This window comes from Oncorhynchus masou, chromosome 3 (genome assembly GCF_036934945.1).
Source record: "Oncorhynchus masou masou isolate Uvic2021 chromosome 3, UVic_Omas_1.1, whole genome shotgun sequence".
Lineage (NCBI taxonomy): Eukaryota > Metazoa > Chordata > Actinopteri > Salmoniformes > Salmonidae > Oncorhynchus > Oncorhynchus masou.
The window spans coordinates 29302999-29323424 of NC_088214.1; the positions used below are offsets into that span (position 1 = coordinate 29302999).

General features: G+C 43.6%; 1 protein-coding gene across 1 annotated transcript in view; it reads left to right on the forward strand.

Annotated features, from left to right (window-relative positions):
* LOC135514181 (pappalysin-2-like) overlaps positions 1-20426 on the forward strand; it is an 88111-nt gene that overhangs the window by 38950 nt on the left and 28735 nt on the right. The window contains exons 9-13 of the mRNA XM_064937467.1: positions 16546-16674; positions 17235-17320; positions 19244-19440; positions 19573-19692; positions 20012-20147. Coding sequence (XP_064793539.1) covers positions 16546-16674; positions 17235-17320; positions 19244-19440; positions 19573-19692; positions 20012-20147 — 668 coding nt within the window. The remainder of the gene's footprint in view (positions 1-16545; positions 16675-17234; positions 17321-19243; positions 19441-19572; positions 19693-20011; positions 20148-20426) is intronic.

Below are 20426 nucleotides of genomic sequence, written 5' to 3' on the forward strand. Positions count from 1 at the left end.
ATGTTTGTGTATACGTGGTTAAGCACAGCGGATCTTCTTGTGGGGAAGGATACACTGCTGGTGATATTTTGGGGAAATATGTTTGGCTTGGTTAAAGTCACCCTCGACAATAAAGACTTTCTCTGGGTGAGAGGATTATTGCTGGCTAATGATCTTGTACAGTTCGTTGAGTGCTACATTGGTGTTTGCTTGTGGTGGTATGTACACAGTAGAGGTCAACCGATTCATCGGAATGGCTGATTAATTAGGGCCGATTTCAAGTTTTCATAACAATCGGTAATCAGCATTTTTGGGCACCGATCATGGCCGATTACATTGCACTCCACGAGGAGACTGCGTGGCAGGCTAACTACCTGTTATGCGAGTGCAGCAAGGAGCCAAGGTAAGGTGCTAGCTAGCATTAAACGTATCTTATAAAAAACAATAAATCTTAACATAATCACTAGTTAACTACACATAGTTGATGATATTACTAGTTTATCTAGCTTGTCCTGCGTTGCATATAATCGATGCGGTGCCTGTTAATTTATCATTGAATCATAACCTACTTCGCCAAACGGGTGATTTAACAAGCGCATTCGTGAAAAAAGCACTGTCGTTGCAACAATGTGTACCTAACCATAAACAACAATGCCTTTCTTAAAATCAATACATAAGTATATATTTTTAAACCTGCATATTTAATTAATATTGCCTGCTAACGTGAATTTCTTTTAACTAGGGAAATTGTGTCACTTCTCTTGCGTTCTATGCAACAGAGTCAGGGTATATGCAGCAGTTTGGGCCGCCTGGCCCGTTGCGAACTGAGAAGACTATTTCTTCCTAACAAAGACAGCAAACTTCGCCAAAAGGGGGATGATTTAACAAAAGCGCATTTGCGAAAAAAGCATAATTGTTGCACGAATGTACCTAACCATAAACATCAAGCATTCATTCAAACAGCACTTTTGTGGGTTTGCCAGCAGCTCTTCACATTTTTTTATATTTATTTTACTAGGCAAGTCAGTTAAGAACAAATTCTTAATGACGGCCTAGGAACAGTGGGTTAGCTGCCTGTTCAGGGGCAGAACAACAGATTGTACCTTGTCAGCTCTGGGATTTGAACTTGCAAACTTTCGGTTACTAGTCCAATGCTCTAATCACTAGGCTACCCTGCCTCCCCAAGCATTGTGCTGTTTATGACTTCAAGCCTATCAACTCCCGAGATTAAGCTGGTGTAACCGATGTGAAATGGCTAGTTAGCGGGATGAGCGCTAATAGCATTTCAAATGTCACTCGTTCTGAGACTTGGAGTAGTTGTTCCCCTTGCTCTACAAGGGCCGTGGCTTTTGTGGAGCGATGGGTAACGATGCTTCGAGGGTGGCTGCTGTCGATGTGTTCCTGGTTCGAGCCCAGGTAGGGGCGAGGAGAGGGACGGAAGCTATACTGTTACACTGGCAATACTAAAGTGCCTGTAAGAACATCCAATAGTCAAAGGTATATGAAATACAAATGGTATAGAGAGAAATAGTCCTATAAATACTATAATAACCTCAACCTAAAATGTCTTACCTCGGAATATTGAAGACTCATGTTAAAAGGAACCACCAGCTTTCATATGTTCTCATGTTCTGAGCAAGGAACTTAAACATGAGCTTTTTTACATGGCACAAATTGCACTTTTACTTTCTTCTCCAACACTTTGTTTTTGCAATATTTAAACCAAATTGAACATGTTTCATTATTTATTTGAGGCTAAATTGATTTGATTGATGTATTATATTAAGTTAAAATAAAAGTGTTCATTCAGTATTGTTGTAATTGTCAACATTACAAATAAATAAATAAATAAATACATAATTGGCCAATTAATCGGTATCGGCTTTTTGGTCCTACAACAATTGGTATCGGTATCGGCGTTGAAAAATCATAATCGATCGCCCTCTAGTACACAGTCGTGATAAAAACACGTGAATTCCATCTGCAAATAGTGGGTTCAGCATTTTAGCATCAGAAACTCCAGGTGGGCTGAACAGGAGCTCGCAATGTTTTCAACTTCGGTACACCAGGAATTGTTTATGAGGAAACATACACCCCCCCCCCCGACTCTTATCAGAAATTTGAGTGTATTGTCCCTAAGTCATGTCTCAGTAAAATCAAAGACACAGCATTCCCTGATGTCCCTCTGCGATTGATGCCTTACTCTGAGATCACCAAGTTTATTTTCCAGTGATTTGACATTAGCCATCAGGATACTAGGAAGAAGAGGCCACATAGACTGTCTTTTCAGCCTAGCTTGGAGTCCCTTTTCCTTCCTCTTCTTTGTCATCGCCGGTTTTGGTCATCTCGGCCAGAAGCAACAGGTAGGCAAGCTATGCGGGAAACAAAGGAGGTATCATGACTGGCCTGTGAGGATCAGGTCACAGTGGATCAAAGTTCTGCAGATATATCTCTCCCTCCCGCAGAGGGGGAAAGGTATGGAGGCGGGGGATTTTAATGATCTCACGCCCATTGTAAATTATAGGGTAACAGCACAAATCCATTCTGTTCTCTAATGTGAGAGTCTGGAATGTCTGTGTGCCTTAGGAAGAGTTTACAACCGAAAAAACTACAGAACATCAAATTAATGGACTTTGGGACAATATATTTCATCAGCCAAAGTGGTGGTAACAATGATGGATATAATATGAAAATTAAAGTATATTTTATGATATTATTAAAAGTTAAATTAGGATGTTGTCACGAAAACATTGTATCTTGACGAGTTTTCATAATGTTCAGTTGAAGTCGGAAGTTTACATACACCTTAGCCAAATACATTTAAACTCAGTTTTTCACAATTCCTGACATTTAATCCAAGTAAACATTCCCTGTCTTAGGTCAGTTAGGATCACCACTTTATTTTAAGAATGTGAAATGTCAGAATAATAGTAGAGAGAATCATTTATTTCAGCTTTTATTTCTTTCATCACATTCCCAGTGGGTCAGAAGTTTACATGCACTCAATTAGTATTTGGTAGCATTGCCTTTAATAAATTTTCAGTTCTGCCCACACATTTTCTAAAGGTTTGAGGTCAGGGCTTTGCGATGGCCACTCCAATACCTTGAGTTTTTTGTCCTTAAGCCGTTTTGCCACAACTTTGGAAGTATTATTGGGGTCATTGTCCATTTGAAAGACTCATTTGCATCCAAGCTTTAATTTCCTGACTGATGTCTTGAGATGTTGCTTCAATATATCCACATCATTTTCCTGTGTACATTCCTCCCTCATGATGCCATCTATTTTGTGAAGCACACCAGTCCCTCCTGCAGCAAAGCACCCCCACAACATGATGCTGCCAACCCAGTGCTTCATGGTTGGGAGGGTGTTCTTCAGCTTGTAAGCATCACTCTTTTACCTCCAAACATAACGATGGTCATTATGGCCAAACAGTTCTATTTTTGTTTCATCAGACCAGAGGACATTTCTCCAAAAAGTACGATCTTTGTCCCCATGTGCAGATGCAAACCGTAGTCTGTCTTATTTATGGCAGTTTTGGATCAGTGGCTTCTTCCTTGCTGAGTGGCCTTTCAGGTTATGTCGATATAGGACTCTTTTTTACTGTGGATATAGATACTTTTGCACCTGTTTCCTCCAGCATCTTCACAAGGTCCTTTGCTGTTGTTCTGTGATTGATATGCACTTTTCGCACCAAAGTACGTTCATCTCTAGGAGACAGAACGCGTCTCCTTCCTGAGCGTTATGGCGGCTGCGTGGTCCCATAGTGTTTATACTTGCGTACTATTGTTTGTACAGACAAACGTGGTACCTTCAGGCATTTGGAAATTGCTCCCAAGAATGAACCAGACTTGTAGAGGTCTACAATTATTTTTCTGAGGTCTTGGCTGATTTCTTTTGATTTTCCCATGATGTCAAGCAAAGAGGCACAGAGTTTGAAGGTAGGCCTTGAAATACATCCACAGGTACACCTCCAATTGACTCAAATTATGTCAATTAGCATATCAGAAGCTTCGCCATGACATCATTTTCCTAGCTGTTTAAAGGCACAGTCATCCTAGTGTATGTAAACTTGTATGTAAACATCTGTCCCACTGGAATTGTGATAGAGTGAATATAAGTGAAATAATCTGTCTGTAAACAATTGTTGGAACAATGACTTGTCATGCACAAAGTAGATGTCCTAACCGACTTGCCAAAACTATAGTTTGTTAGCATGACATTTGTGGAGTGGTTGAAAAACAAGTTTTAATGACTCCAACCTAAGTGTATTTAAACTTCGACTTCAACCGTATATGTGATGTTTACATACTTTATGTTCATATGTATCCATATGAAAGAGAATGTTTTGGTGATGATAAGACTGTGATGTTAGTTGTGTAAAGGAGATCATAGTAAATCTTAATACCTTGCCTTGTAACTAGCTACGCCCAAGGGAACCCTGACAGCGTGTCATAAAGACGGAAAGCCGTGTTCCTCAGCTGTTGGATCACCCATCCTACAGTCAGCAAGATGGAAATGCTGAGGACCGCCTATGAATGAGCCCATCAGTACAGGAGATAACCATGCTAATGATGGTGAGTCTGAAGTACAGATGGAAGCTGAAGATATAGAATGTGGAATGACAGTCATGTGACCCTGACTCTCAGCTGAAGTCAGAAGATCCCAAAATTGAAGTCAGAAGATCCCAAAGAGACAGGGTCACATGATTGTCAGAGGTTTCCCAATTTCATCATACTCCAATCGCTCAGGAAGTCTCCTGTCTCTTTGGGATCTTCTGACTTCAATTTTGGGATCTTCTGACTTCAGCTGAGAGTCAGGGTCACATGACTGTCATTCCACATTCTATATCTTCAGCTTCCATCTGTACTTCAGACTCACCATCATTAGCATGGTTATCTCCTGTACTGATGGGCTCATTCATAGGCGGTCCTCAGCATTTCCATCTTGCTGACTGTAGGATGGGTGATCCAACAGCTGAGGAACATGGCCTGGGACATTCAAATATTCAGCCGCCGATGTGCATAGGACCCTTCTTGAAGAGTATTGCACTGCTTGGGCTCTGTCTTCAAGCCTTCCATTATATTTTCTTACCATAGTGTCAGAGCGCTGAGGTACTGGTCTCTTCTCGACGCTTTTGTTATTTTTCCTCACTATGGTTTCATAGAAGGGGCCTCTTCTGATTACTTCTGTGTCAGGTCCTGTGTAGATGATTTCTTCATAATCACTGGTACCAAAGGACTCCTCATCATCATCAGATCTGGACATGACTCCTCTTGTGTACCTGCCAGTTCTCTCTGGATCTCAACTTTCTCTTCACAGGTAAGCCTCTTTCAGGTTTGGCCATCTCTACTACTGGTAAGAATTCACTGGGGAGGAGTAGGTCTCTGTGTAGAGTGCGCAAGGGCCCTTGGCCTTTCTTCTATGTGCTGACATAAACCGGACCATCAGCAATCCTCTTCACTACCACACAAATGGTACAATCCCATCTATCTGCAATCTTGTGTTTTCCTCTGATGTTAAAGTTCCACAGCAATACTCGATCACTGGGGAGAAGTTCTGCTGCTCTGACCTTAGCATTGAACCTTGACTTGTTCTTTTCTCCCATCTTCTGAGCACTCTCTGCGGCTAATGCATAGCTCACTCTCAGTCGCTGGCGGAGTTTCTTGACATACTCAGAGTGGGTTCTGGCACCATCTCCATGCGGCTGAAGTCCAAGGACAAGATTGATTGGAAGGGTTGGCTGCCTGCCGAACATCAACTCGTAAGGTGAGTAGCCAGTAGTGTCTTTTCTCGTAAAATTGTATGGGTGGACAAGCGTCTTCACAAAGTCTATCCAGTGGTACTTGTCTTTATCTTCCAAAGTTCCAAGCATAGTCAGCAGAGTCCTATTGAATCTTTCGACAGGGTTCCCACAAGGATTTTAAGGGGGGTTCTCATCGTCTCTGCTCCAATCAGTGAACACAATTCTTTGATCGCTTCCTTGATCGCTATGTAGGCAGCTAGGAAAACCATAACGGACTATGATGTTCTCCCAGCAAGAACAGCAACTGAAAACTTTGTAAAGTGGTCTGTGATTACTAAGACATTTATTGTGTCTCTGTTGTCTGGTTCAATAAAAAGGTAATCCATACAGACTAACTCGAGGGGATAGTTTGTCAGAATGTTCATCATGGAGGCAGCTCTCTCAGGATTAGCTTTTCTTCTAAAGCATCTTTCACATGTGACACTTCTCATTGACCACTTGGGCCATTCTCGGCCAATAGATCCTGACACTTACAAAGTTAAGAGCACGATCAAACCGAAGACGGCCTACCTCATTGTGAACTCCCTTTATAGCTCTGGCTCTGTACTTCTTAGGTAAGATAACTGATATTTCACATTTATCCTATCCAGACACCTTCTGAATAGCATTCCATCTTTGAGCTCTAGCCTATTCCACTCTCTAAGAAACAACTTGACTTCTGGTGACTCGAAGGTTGTTTGCTTGAAGGTGGGCTTTGTGTTCCCTTCAATGAAGTGAATGATTTGTTGGATGGAGGGATCCTCTCTTTGGGATTTGTACCAGTCATCTGCGGAAGCGTGTCTCGTCCAAGACCGGCGTAAGAGGCCGGGATAGCAGTGGCATCCAGCTCTAAGGACTCAGCCAGAGCGGTGGGGTTCTTGAAAACATCCAGTTTCCTTCAAAGTGTCTTTGATACAAGAATGTGAATGTATCCTCTGAAATCATCCCGTGTTCTTCATTCAGTACACTGTTTGAGTTTTTTTAATCCTTTCTTTTTCTTCTAGGAAAGTGTCATCTTCCTAGGAGGTGTCTTGCAGTCGCCTACACAGACCGCCTGTGTCCTGATCTGTGTTTCCAACCCTGTACTTTATGGTCGATCCTATATGTTGACAGAGCTGTTAGCTAGTGATGCCCTGCTGCAACAGGTTTTGCTGTGGTGAACACATAAGTAAGGGGATTATTTTCAGTTAGAACTGTGAACTCGATACCCTAAAGGTAATAATGAAATGTCTTGCAAGACCCCAGAGGTGCTCCCTCTGCTGTTTCCTGAAGTCCACAATCATCTCCTTTGTTTTGTTGACATTGAGTATGTGGTTATTTTCCTGACACCACACTCCGAGGGCCCTCACCTCCTCCCTGTAGGTTGTCTCGTCGTTGTTGGTAATCAAGCCTACCACTGTAGTGTCGTCCGCAAACTTGAACGTTCTCAAGCTTGGAGTTGGGTAGTTTTGTTCACTTCTATATAGCCCTCTACTGGTGTAGGTTACATGTCTGAGTTTTCCTTACTGTTCTTGATACAGTGCCTTGCGAAAGTATTCGGCCCCCTTGAACTTTGCGACCTTTTGCCACATTTTTTTTTACAGTTTTATATCTTCATGTTTGAAGCCTGAAATGTGGCAAAAGGTCACAAAGTTCAAGGGGGCCGAACACTTTCGCAAGGCACTGTATAAAGCAGCACCAAGTCATTCACAACTAGCATCTGTATGGAAGACATAAGGGATGCTAGGATTGGCAAAGGCCAGGATTTGGGCCAACTTGTTTATGAGGGCTCTGAAGGTGGTTTCACACTCCACTGTCCATCCATTTCCAAAGGGCTGGCTGGGGTTTACATGTCTGGACTTTGGGTTTCTTGTAGCTCTTTTCTCTCCACGTAGGTGCAACATACCCAGTGATGAGACAGTTCAACGGCTTGGCTATCTTCGATTAACCCTCAACAAAGCATCTATAATATCCAGCGATGCCTAAGAAACCCCTCAGTTCTTTTCTGTTTGAAGGACGGGGCCAATCCTTTAAAGCAGAGATTTTGTCTGGACCAGTGTGGACTCCTTCAGCATTCAAAGGACTGGAAGAAATCACATTTGTCAGGGGATAGCTTCAAGCCATAATCCTTGAGCTGGTTCAACACCTTCATCAGTCTGCTCTTGTGCTCCTCCAATATGTCTGAGAAGAATATTTGATCATCCAAGAACACAAGTACTTAGTTCAGGTGTAGATTTCAACACACTTCTCCATCAAACGTTGGAGTGTACCAAGTGCATTTGTGACACCCTGTGACACACTATTGAACTGCCAAGTGCCCAGCAGGCATGTACATGAAAGCTGTATTGTGCTTACACTCTTCAGCAACTTTTACTTCATAATAGCCTGACTTGAGGTCCATGGCAGATAACTATTTTTCACCATTAAGGGCGGAGAAGGTGTCTTCAAGTTGGGGAGGGTGTAAACTCCTTGATAGTGTGCAAGTAAAACCTCTCATAATCCACACAATCTGATCTTGCGATTCTTCTTTTTCACTATCACTATTGGAGAAGCAAATGGACTCTCTGATTTTCTAATGATCCTCGCATCTAACAGTTCTCTCAATTGTTGTTTCACCGCTGCTCTGTCACAGGGATGGATGGGCCTGGGTCTCTCTTTGAATGTGTTCTAATCCTGGATTTTATATGATGTTGGACTGCAGAAGTACGTCCATGGGAAGATCAACTGTGAATACCTCTGGTATGGTATTCAATTTGTCTTCAATGCGCTTCTTCCACTCCTCTGGGACAGGGGAATCTTCAAGGTCAAATGACAGCCTTTCACTTGGTGGCTTTATGTTCAAAGATCAATGCACAACAACATAGTTTTATTTTTATTTTTTATTTCACCTTTATTTGAGTTCTCATTTACAACTGCGACCTGGCCAAGATAAAGCAAAGCAGTGTGACAAAAATAACAACAGAGTTACACATAAACAAACGTACAGTCAATAACACAATATGAAAAATATATGTACAATGTGTACAAATGTAGAAGAGTAGGAAGGTAAGGCATTAAATAGGCCATAGAGGCAAAATAATTACAATTTAGCATTAACACTGGAGTGACAGATGTGCAGATGATGATGCAAGTATAGCTACTGGGGTGCAAATGAGCAAGATAAATATCAATATGGGGATGAGGTAGTTGGGTGTGCTATTTACAGATTGGCTGTGTTCAGCTTCAGTGATCCGTAAGCTGCTCTGACAGCTGATGCTTAATGGTAGAGAGGGAGTTATAAGTCTCCAACTTCAGTGATTTTTGCAATTTGTTCCAGTCATTGGCAGCAGAGAACTGGAAGGAAAGGCGGCCAAAGGAGGTGTTGGCTTTGGGGATGACCAGTCAAATATACCTGCTGGAGCGTGTGTCAGGATTTGGCCAGGGTTGTTCCGGGTTTTGGTCACTAGATGCCCCCATTGTGCTTTTTGACCTTATGTTTTTTCCCTTGTTCCCCATTATTATTTGCACCTGTGCCTCGTTTTCCCTGATTGTATTTAAACCCTTAGTTTCCCTCAGTTCTGTGCTCTGTGTTTGTATGTTAGCACCCAGCCCTAGTGTTCTGTGTATTCTTGTCGATTCCGGTGGATGCTCTTGTGGAATTCTGTTTTTGTTTTTGAGTATCTCTTGAGGCTTTTTTGTGCTATTCCTACCACCTTTTGGATTTGCCATTTTTGTATTTAAGGACTTCTCCTTTTTACTTTATTAAATACACCGTCTTAAGTACTGCTGTGTCTGCCTCATCTTCTGGGTTCTGCTGACTATTCGTGGCTCAGTTGGTTAAGTGACTGTTTCTCACTCCGGAGACCCAGGTTCGTAACCGGGTCCTGACAGCGTGTGCTACGGGTGGGTGTTGCTATGGTGACCAGTGAGCTGAGACAAGGCGGGGCTTTAACTAGTAAAGACTTATAGTTGGCCTGGAACCAATGGGTTTGGCGACGAATATCTAGCGAGGCCCAGCCAATGAGAGCATACAGGTCGCATGGTGGGTAGTATATGGGGCTTTGGTGACAAAACGGATGGCACTGTGATAGACTACATCCAGTTTGCTGAGTAGAGTGTTGGAGGCTATTTTGTATTTTGCTATTTTTGTCAAGGATCGGTAGGATTGTCAGTTTTACAAGGATATGTTTGGCAGCATGAGCGAAGGAGTATTTGTTGCGAAATAGGAAGCAGAGATTTAATTTTGGATTGGAGATGCTTAATGTGAGTCTGGCAGGAGAGTTTACAGTCTAACCAGACATCTAGGTATTTGTAGTTGTCCACATATTCTAAGTCAGAACCGTCCAGAGCAGTGATGGTGGTCAGGTGGGCAGGGGCGGGCAGCAATCATTTAGTTTGCTAAGCATTTCGTTTAACAAGCATTTAGAAGCAGTTGGAGGCCACGGAAAGAGTGTTGTATGGCATTGAAGCTTGTTTGGAAGTTAGTTAACACAGTGTCCAAAGAAGGACCAGATGTATACAGAATGGTGTCGTCTGTGTAGAGGTGGATCAGAGAATCACCAGCAGCAAAAGTGACATCATTGATATATACAGAGAAAAGAGTCGGCTCGAGAATAGACCCCTGTGGCACCCCCATAAAGACTGCCAGAGGTCCGGACAACAGGCCCTCCGATTTGACACACTGAATTCTATCTGAGAAGTAGTTGGTGAACCAAGCGAGGCAGGCATTTGAGAAACCAAGGATATTGAGTCTGTTGATAAGAATGGTGTGATTAACAGAGTCGAAAGCATTGGCCAGGTCGATGAGGACGGCTGAACAGTACTGTCTTTTATTGATGGCGCTTATGATATTGTTTAGGACCTTGAGCGTGGCTGAGGTGCACCCATGACCAGCTCGGAAACCAGATTGTACAGTGGAGAAGGTACGGTGGGATTCGAAATGGTTGGTGATCTGTTTGTTAACTTGGCTTTCGAAGATTTTAGAAAGGCAGGGCAGCATGGATATAGGTCTGTAACAGTTTGGGTCTAGAGTGTCGACCCCTTTGAAGGGGGGGATGACCGTGGCAGCTTTCCAATCTTGGGATTCTCATACGAAAGAGAGGTTGAACAGGCTAGTAATAGGGGTTGCAACATTTTTGGTGGATAATTTTAGAAAGAGAGCGTCCAGATTGTCTGGTCCAGCTGATTTGTAGGGATCCAGATTTTGCAGCTCTTTCAGAACATAAGCTGGGGGCTTGGGCAAGTTGCAGCAGGGGGTGCAGATCTGTTGGCCCGGGGTAGGGGTAGCCAGGTGGAAAGCATGGCCAGCCGTAGAAAAATGTATATTGAAATGATCGATTATCGTATATTTATCGGTGGTGGCGGTGTTTCCTAGCCTCAGTGCAGTGGGCAGCTGGGATGAGGTGCTCTTATTCTCCATGGACTTTACAGTGTCCCAAAACTTTTTGGAATTAGTGCTACAGGATGCAAATTTCTGTTTGAAAAAGTTAGCCTTAGGTTTCCTAACTGACTGTGTATATTGGTTCCTGACTTCCCTGAAAAGTTGCATATTGCGGGGGCTATTCGATGCTAATGCAGAATGCTACAGGATGTTTTTGTGCTGATCAAGGGCAGTCAAGTCTGGGATGAACCAAGAGCTATATCTGTTCATAGTTCTACATTTTTTGAATGGGGCCTGCTGTCATGTTCTGACCTTAGTTCCTTTGTTTTGTCTTTGTTTTAGTATGGTCAGGGAGTGAGTTGGGGTGGGCAGTCATATGTTCGTTTTTCTATAATTTGGGATTTCTGTGTTTGGCCTGGCATGGTTCTCAATCAGACGCAGCTGTCAATTGTTGTCCCTGATTGAGAACCATACTTAGTTAGCCTGGTTTCACCTTTGAGGTGTGGGTGATTATTTTCTGTTGTGTGTATGTCACCTTTCAGAACTGTTTCATTTCGTTTCTCCTTTGTTATTTTGTTTTGTGTTCTCGGTTGAATAAATATATGATGAACACTTACCACGCTGCGCATTGGTCCGATCTCTCCTACTCCTCCTCAGAGGAGGAAGAAGAGCGTTACAGAATCACCCACCAAAAAAGGACCAAGCAGCGTGGTCACCAGGAGCAGCGTGGAATGGACTCATGGACATGGGAGGACATTCTGGACGGGAAGGGTTCCAACACATGGGAGGAGATCCTGGCTGGAAGGGATTGCCTTCCATGGGAACAGGTGGAGGCAGCCAGGAGAGCAGAGGCAGCAGGTAACGGGAGCCAGCGCTTTGAAGGAACACGGCTGGCAAGGAAGCCCGAGAGGCAGGCCCAAAGATTTCTTGGGGGGGGCACACGGAGAGTGTGGGAGTCATGTAGGAGACCTGCGCCAACTCCCCGTGCTTACCGTGGAGAAAGGTGGGCCGGCCAGGCACCGTATTCTGCCATGAGGCGCATGGTGTCCCCGGTGCGCAGGCATAGCCCAGTGCGTTACATCGCAGCTCCTCGTATCGGCCGAGCGAGAGTAGGCATCGAGCCAGGTGCCATGAACCGGCTCAGCGCATCTGGTCTCCATGCGTCTCCTCGGGCAGGGGTACATGGCACCAGCCCTACGAACGGGGTCCCCGGTTCGCCAGCACAGTCCAGTGCGGTCTGTTCCACCTCACCGCACTGTTCTGGCGATGGGGAGTATCCAGCCAGGTAGGGTTGTGCAGGCTCGGTGCTCGAGACCTCCACTGCGCCTCCACGGTCCGGTCTATCCGGTGCCTCCTCCACGCACCAGCCCTCCGGTGGCAGCCCCGCGCACCAGGCTGTGTCGCCGTCTCCTCCCTACAGGTGCTCCTGCCTGTCCAGCGCTGCCAGATTCGCCCGTCTGTCCTGAGCTGCCAGAGTCGCCCGTCTGTCCTGAGCTGCCAGAGTCGCCCGTCTGTCCTGAGCTGCCAGAGTCGCCCGTCTGTCCTGAGCTGCCAGAGTCGCCCGTCTGTCCTGAGCTGCCAGAGTCGCCCGTCTGTCCTGAGCTGCCAGAGTCGCCCGTCTGTCCTGAGCTGCCAGAGTCACCTGTCTGTCCTGAGCTGCCTGAGCCGCCTGTCAGTCAGGAGCTACCAGAGCCGTTCGTTACTCAGGTGTTACCGAAATCGCCCTTCACTCCGGAAATGCCGAAATCGCCCTTCACTCCGAAGCTGCAGGAGTCTCCCGCCTGTCTGGTGCTGCCGGAATCTCCCATTCATTCGGGACCCGTGGCAAGAGTCCCCAGTCCGAGGTCGGCGGCGAGGGTCGCTGCTCTAAAGAGGCTACGTAGGCAGGTTAGGAGGCGGACAAAGACTATGGTGGAGTGGGGTCCACGCCCCGCGCCAGAGCCGCCACCGCGGACAGACACCTACCCAGACCCTCCCCTATAGGTTCAGGTTTTGCAGCCGGAGTCCGCACCTTTGGCGGGGTTACGGTCACGTTCTGACCTTAGTTCCTTTGTTTTGTCTTTGTTTTAGTATGGTCAGGGCGTGAGTTGGGGTGGGCAGTCTACTTGCTTTTTTCTATAATTTGGGATTTCTGTGTTTGGCCTGGTATGGTTCTCAATCAGAGGCAGCTGTCAATCGTTGTCCCTGATTGAGAACCATACTTAGGTAGCCTGGTTTCACCTTTGAGTGATAATTTTCTGTTATGTGTATGTCACCTTTCAGAACTGTTTCGTTTCGTTTCTCCTTTGTTAATTTGTTTACTGTTATTGGTTGAATAAATAGATGATGAACACTTACCACGCTGCTCATTGGTCCGATCTCTCCTACTTCTCCACAGAGGAGGAAGACGAGCGTTACACCTTCTTATTTAAGATGGTGAGGAAAGCACTTTTAAAGAGCAACCAGGCATCCTCTACTGATGGGATGAGGTCAATATCCTTCGCTGAAGTGTTTTAGGGACCATTTGACAGTGATGAGGGGTGGTCGTTTGACCGCGGATCCATTACGGACACAGGCAATGAGGCAGTGATCACTGAGATCCTGGTTGAAGACAGCAGAGGTGTGTTTAGAGGGCAAGTTGGACAGTATGATATCTAAGAGGGTGCCCATGGTTACGGATTTAGGGTTTTACCTGTTAGGTTCCTTGATAATTTGTGTGAGATTGAGGGCATCTATCTTAGATTGTAGGACGGCCGGGGTGTTAAGCATATCCCAGCATATCCCAGTTAAGGTATGACAGAATGCTGCAGGCTATCTCCGCAGTAGATTGCAACTCGGACACCTTTGGCAGTTCTATCTTGTCGGAAAATATAGTTGGGGATGGAAATTTCAGGATTTGAAAAGCCAGGATTCAGACAGGATTCAGACATGGCTAGGATATCCGGGTTGGCAGAGTGTGCTAATGCAGTGAATAAAACAAACTTAGGGAGGAGGCTTCTAATGTTAACATGCATGAAACCAAGGCTTTTACGGTTACAGAAGTCAACAAATGAGAGCACCTGGGGAATGGGAGTGGTGCTGGGGGTTGCCATGCCTGGGTTAACCTCTACATCACCAGAGGAACAGAGGAGGAGTAGGATAAGGGTACGGCTAAAGGCTATAAGAACTGGTCGTCTAGTGTGTTCGGAACAGAGAGTAAAAGGAGCAGATTTCTGGGCATGGAAGAATAGATTCAAGGCATAATGTTCAGACAAGGGTATGGTAGGATATGAGTACAGTGGAGGTAAACCTAGGCATAGAGTGACGATGAGAGAGGTTTTGACTCTCGAGGCACCAGTAAAGCCAGGTGAGGTCACCGCTTGTGTGGGGGTTGGAAAAAAAGGGCTATCTAAGGCATATTGGGCAGGGCTGGGGGCTCGACAGTGAAATAAGACAATCACTAACCAAACAATAGCAATAGACAAGGCATATTGACATTAGGGAGAGGCATGTGTAGCCGAGTGATCATAGGGTCCAATGATTAGCAATAGATGAGTCAGGGAGCCGATTCAGTAGTTGCTACTACGCTAGGCGAGCTGGAGACACGGAGATTCAGACAGCTAGCTGGCCGGTGCTAGCAGATGGGCCTCCTGCGACGTCGCAACGGAAGAGCCTGTTGAAACCACCTCGGACGATTACGTCGGCAGACCAGTCGTGATGGATCGGCGGGTTCCGTGTCTGCAGTAAAGGGTCCAGGCCAATTGGCAAAAGAGGTATTGTAGCCCAAGAATTAGCTGGTGGGAGATGGGCCTAGCTTGAGGCTAGCTCAAGGCTAACTGGTGCTTGCTTCGGGACAAGGATGCTAGCCAGGAGTAGCCGCTCGGATTGCAGCTAGCTCGCTGCGATGATCCGGTATAAAGGTTCAGAGCTTGCGGTAGGAATCCGGAGATGTGGTATCATAACTGCTATTCATTCACAACAATACAGTTTTGTCCAAAACAGTAAAATAAATTATAATCAACTGTGTACCAAATAAAAATCAAATGTGAGCGTACTCACTTATTATCATTGTCTCTCTTTAGAGTTGAGGCAACGATTATGATTGTAGAAACTGTAGATGATGACTCTCTGTAAATGGCAAAGTAGCTTGTAGAAGATGGCAGGTGGCGTTGGTGCTGTCAAATCAAACGGGTGGTACGAAACCCAGTCTGCACAGAACTTACAGAATAATCCATTATTCAGTCTCTTACTTTTATCAACAACAAATTTTCAGTAACTGTTCTGTAATAATAACTATTTTTACATGTAGAGGTCTTAAAAGGATTTACAGATCATGTTGCAAAAACCCACGTTCTTTTCCACTGCGGCAAGGCAACTACACTCGAGTGCCATTACTGTTCAATCATTCTCATACAAAGAAGTGCACATGTAGCAATAGCAAACGCACATTGCAAAACGTTCTAAAATCTAAATGGCCATCACTCTCAAAAGCATAATCAATCAATCAAATTGATTTATAAAGCCCTTTTTTACATCATCCGATGTCACAAAGTGCTATACGGAAACACAGTCAAGAAACCCAAACAGCAAGCAATGCAGATGTAGAAGCACGCATACATGCTTATGTCAATATTCGGACTGATTTTAGATTGTAAACATCATGTGCATTTTAGTTATTCATCAAGACAGGCATAGAATTCAGCCAGCATAAAGCTATATCACCAGGATTCTCTTTTCATAAACATCAAAGGAAAAAACATCCAAATTCCCCTCTGGTTCAGCAAACTCTGATTATCTAAGCACTAAATATTCAGTATACTCAACAACTTTTCTTTCCAGTAAGTTCTCTAAGTTATCAAATTCTATATTTCTAGGTTTCTTTCTGTTTCACAGTTCGTGGGCGCTCTTGCCAAAAGGCAACAGGGAAAAGAGAAAAAAAAGACATTCAGACTGTAGGGGTCACCAACAAACTCCCAAACCCTAGAATTAGTGTAAAGAAGTTAGGAACGGTCTTATTTTGTGAAAACGTTAGGAAATTTCTAAAATTGCATGGGATACACTTACTTCACCCATATTATATTTTATTTTGCTGCAAAAAAGTAGTGTGTAGTTCCAGTAGTTAGCTACACCGCTACAAGGCAAAAAAAGTAATGAGCTACTGAAAACAAATATAGTTCAATTACTAGTTGAACTACATGTATAGTTCACTACTCCCCAACACTGACAAGAACAATCTGTTTCTTATTGTGTATTGTGTATGTGCACTGTGCAGTCTCCATCTAACGTTGTTGTTCAAAATGGTTGTTGTTAGATAGTACTCTTTAGTTTTTGGTAATTTTGTATGTCTCTATGCAACAATTCAACCTGGAAATAATCCAAAATGTCAATTATATCTGTATTAGTAAAGGAATACGTTTCCACGAGACAAGCATGTCATTTGAACAATGTTTACACTTGAATATTGAATGTTTTGATGTGTTCCTACAGCGACATTGTAAAGGACAAGGAATACCAGTACAGAGTTCAGGTGGAAGCAGACGGTCTCCTCAGTGAACTCTCCCCACCTCTCCTCTACACCCATGGAGCTGCCTACTGCGGAGATGGACTACTCCAGGGGTCAGTCAGTTTACACAGTATTCACATCACAGATATGTCAGATTTTCTCTCATCCAATGTAGACAACACCAACAGTAGAATGACAATGTACCTAATGTATTCAATTCATACTATTAAACAAGTCAACCACTTTGTACAGACAGTTTCAAATACACAGGACATGATGTAATATAAAATCCCTTAGAAGATCATGAGCACTAACCTCAAACTTGAGACAGGGATAGGGATAGACAGGTTAATTCAATTTGCAAGTGTGCATGTCAAGTGGTACCTTAATTGGGGAGGATGGGCTCATTGTAATTGCTGGAACAGAATCAATGGAATGGTATCAAACACAGGTTTCCATGAGTTTGATACCTTTGCATTCACTTCATCCCAGCCATTATTATGAGCCATCCTCCTCTCAACAGCTTCTTGTGATACTCACATAGGTCATACCTGTACATATTGGTCTCTCTAGGTGGAGAATTTAGTGAAATCAAAGGATTGTAATGAAAGTGTTGTAATGAAAGTGTATGGCCTATAGAGGCAACTGATCCTTGCTGTCTCTCTCTCTGTAGGAGAGAAGACTGTGATGATGGCAATCTGTTGGATGGTGATGGCTGCTCTAAGAAGTGCCACATTGAGTCAGGCTTCAATTGCAATGGTGAGTGAAGAACAGACAAGACTGCTCTCCTAATCCTTGTCTCAGTCTACAATCTGTGGACTGACCACAACAGAAGCCCAACTAGACCAAAACGGCAATTGCAAGCAGAAGTTTAAATTCAAATTCGGTCAAAATGCCTTTATAAAGTTGAACACTAGTGTAAGTCAAGACAGGTCACAACAACACTTAAGTAAAGAGTCATATCTCATCACACACATTAGCTCCATGCACTGATTTCATATCACAGAACTCATTTGTAGTCAGTCTGTGCTTCACCATCCCAATTTACCCAAACTACATATTATGCATATAATAATCGAATAGAATTCGAAATGAATCCATATGAACTCAAAGACTCAAACAACAGAGATGTGAATGATGAAGTGTACTTTTATTTCCTAGGTTTACTACTGAGGCTAGCTTGTTTTGATTTCCACAACACAACAACACTGTCAAGCTGACACACTGCCTTTTCTCTGGTTTTCATTCAGAGACTTGGCAAGGTTAAAGTAGACATTGCACACACAGTAACAACAGCTTATGTCAACCTCACATTTGTGGTGTTCTTGTGTCGCCTATAAATGCATCTACCATGCTGGGGAATGCTTTTGTCCTCTTCCTTTATGATCATGCTCTTAGTTAAAGCAATGTGTTTTCTTATTATAAAATGTGACATTTGGCTCACGATATAGATCATAAAGAACTAGGCCTAATGGTTACTGAGTAACTCAAATATGTTCACATGTTCTATTCTCACATACTGTATATGTGTATGTCCCAAATGGCACCTTATTCCGTTACAGTGCACTACTTTTGACTAGAGCCTCATGAGTATTACTTTATTAATCTCATTTTGGGAAATTGTTTTATAACCTCAAGCATCATCAATGATTTACAAGGACAAGATAAGAATTAATGACATACACATAACATGCATATTAAGTAGTTAAGTAAGTAGTACATTATAAAGGGAATAGGGTGGCATTTGGCACAGAATTTTGTGAATCTATTACTCAGCTAGGATGTCAACAGATCCTCAACTTGGTCAAGATTGAAAAAAGAAAGCAGCTACATGAAGGTTCAGATGCCGTGACTGGGAGTGTTACATTTTCTTAGGGAACAAACACGACCAGAAGGAAAAAAAACTTTGGCAAAAACAGATTGGAAATTGCAACACTTATAAAACAGAATAATTTCACTATTCAAGATAGCGTCTCACTCTCACTCAGTCATGCACAAATTTGCTTCCATGTTTAGGTATTCTGATGCTTGACAACTCCTACAACACCAGAATGGATCATTAAGTCAATGTATCTGTAGCATGAACATCAACTCGTATTGTCCTGAGAGTGATATTGCTTTGACAAACAACGGAAGTAAAAACACATACTGTATATTATGGTCAGCGCACAATTGGCCTAACAACCTGCTATAATGTGGTTTGATTTCATATTGTCTAGACTTTACTTTTGAGACATAGTTCCTTGGATTAATTATGCCAATTCAATACCTTGTCAGTGACTGAACTCTCTCTTACCCATGCAGCTGTCTGTAACGAACAGACAGGGCCAAGTCCAGCCTCTGATGTTATGCACATCAAGTTCACTCATTATGAATATTTTGTGTATTACATGATGTTTTGCTTTTTTATTCTCTCTGTTTGAACCTTTGTCAGACATCTTTATTATTAAAGCACAGATTTCCAGTTAGGTAATGTTTTCTTATGACACCATCTACTTATTGTTATAAAATGCAATCCCCCCACCAGATTGGATTAGTTCCAAATGGCACCATATTCCTTATATAGTGTGCTACTTTGGACTTGAGCCCTATGGGCCCTTGTCAAAAGTAGTGCCCTGTAAATGTGTCGTTTGGGACACAACCTTGTTCATCACATACCTTTCCCTCCATTGGTTCCCCTAGATGAACCCAGCCTGTGCTACGTGTTTGAGGGTGATGGTGTGTGTGAGGTGTTTGAGAGGGGTTCCAGCGTACAGGACTGTGGTTACTTCACACCTCATGGGTACAGTGACCAGTGGGCTTCAACCGCAGCAGCTTCCTATCAGGATCAAAGCAGCTGCCCTGCCCTGGGAGCCACCGGAGAGCCCTCACTTAGCAAGGTAGCAGTGCTTTACCTCTGCCCTGTCCTTCACCTCCTGGATACTAATTGTTATTTTTCTGTAAATGTGACTATATTGAGTATTGTTATGGAGGTTTTAAATAATTACAGCATGATTCCCCTTTTATTAAAGCTATGCAAGCCCCAGTACCTGGAGATGAATGAGAAGCCGTCACTTGACATATGGTTTCCATGCACGGCCCAGTCATACACTCAGACCCACTATGGCGAGGAAGACACCGTATGGCTAAAGGTACTCCAGTCCACTAGTTCACCACAGAGGATGCATGTGGCACCCTATTCCCTTTACAGTGCACTACTTTTGACCATAGCCCAGACACTATTTGACCCTCTCCAAGGTAATATTCCAACAGTCCTTTGTTATGTTCCAGGGCACATCCTTGTACTTTATCCCAATTTGTCACAGTTTCTGTTGTTTCTGTTGTCATATTTTCCCCGGTATCATTACCATGCAATCTAATTACCATTGAAGTGGGGAACATTCAGGAACGGATTATTATTAAGTTGAACTCAGTGGGTTGTTGTCATAAAACCTCTAATTGTTGTCCCAGGTGGGATTTGCGCAACCTGGAGTCGCCACGTCTGTCATCATCTATCTGTCCTCAGACGGAGCCTGGCCTGGAGAGCAGTGCAGGAAATCAGTCTTCATCCAACTGTGTGATACTGGTGGCAGAAACCACTCCTTGGGTATGAACTTGAACTACCGACCCTGTTCGTCTTGACAGACAAAAGAGCTGACGGACTGTTTGAATAAACATTTTTCAAGCCAAGATGTCTTCACACATATGTAGCGATAGGGTTATGACTAGGGACAAGTTATGATGGCTGGTTACAATGATGGCCATGTGATATTTAAAGTGTAGTGAGTTCATGTCTTATTCCTTACTCATGTCTTATTCCTGTCTGGGGCTCCATCTCTCTTCGCAATTCCTCGCCTCCTTCTCATCTGTAGTTGAGGATAAGGTC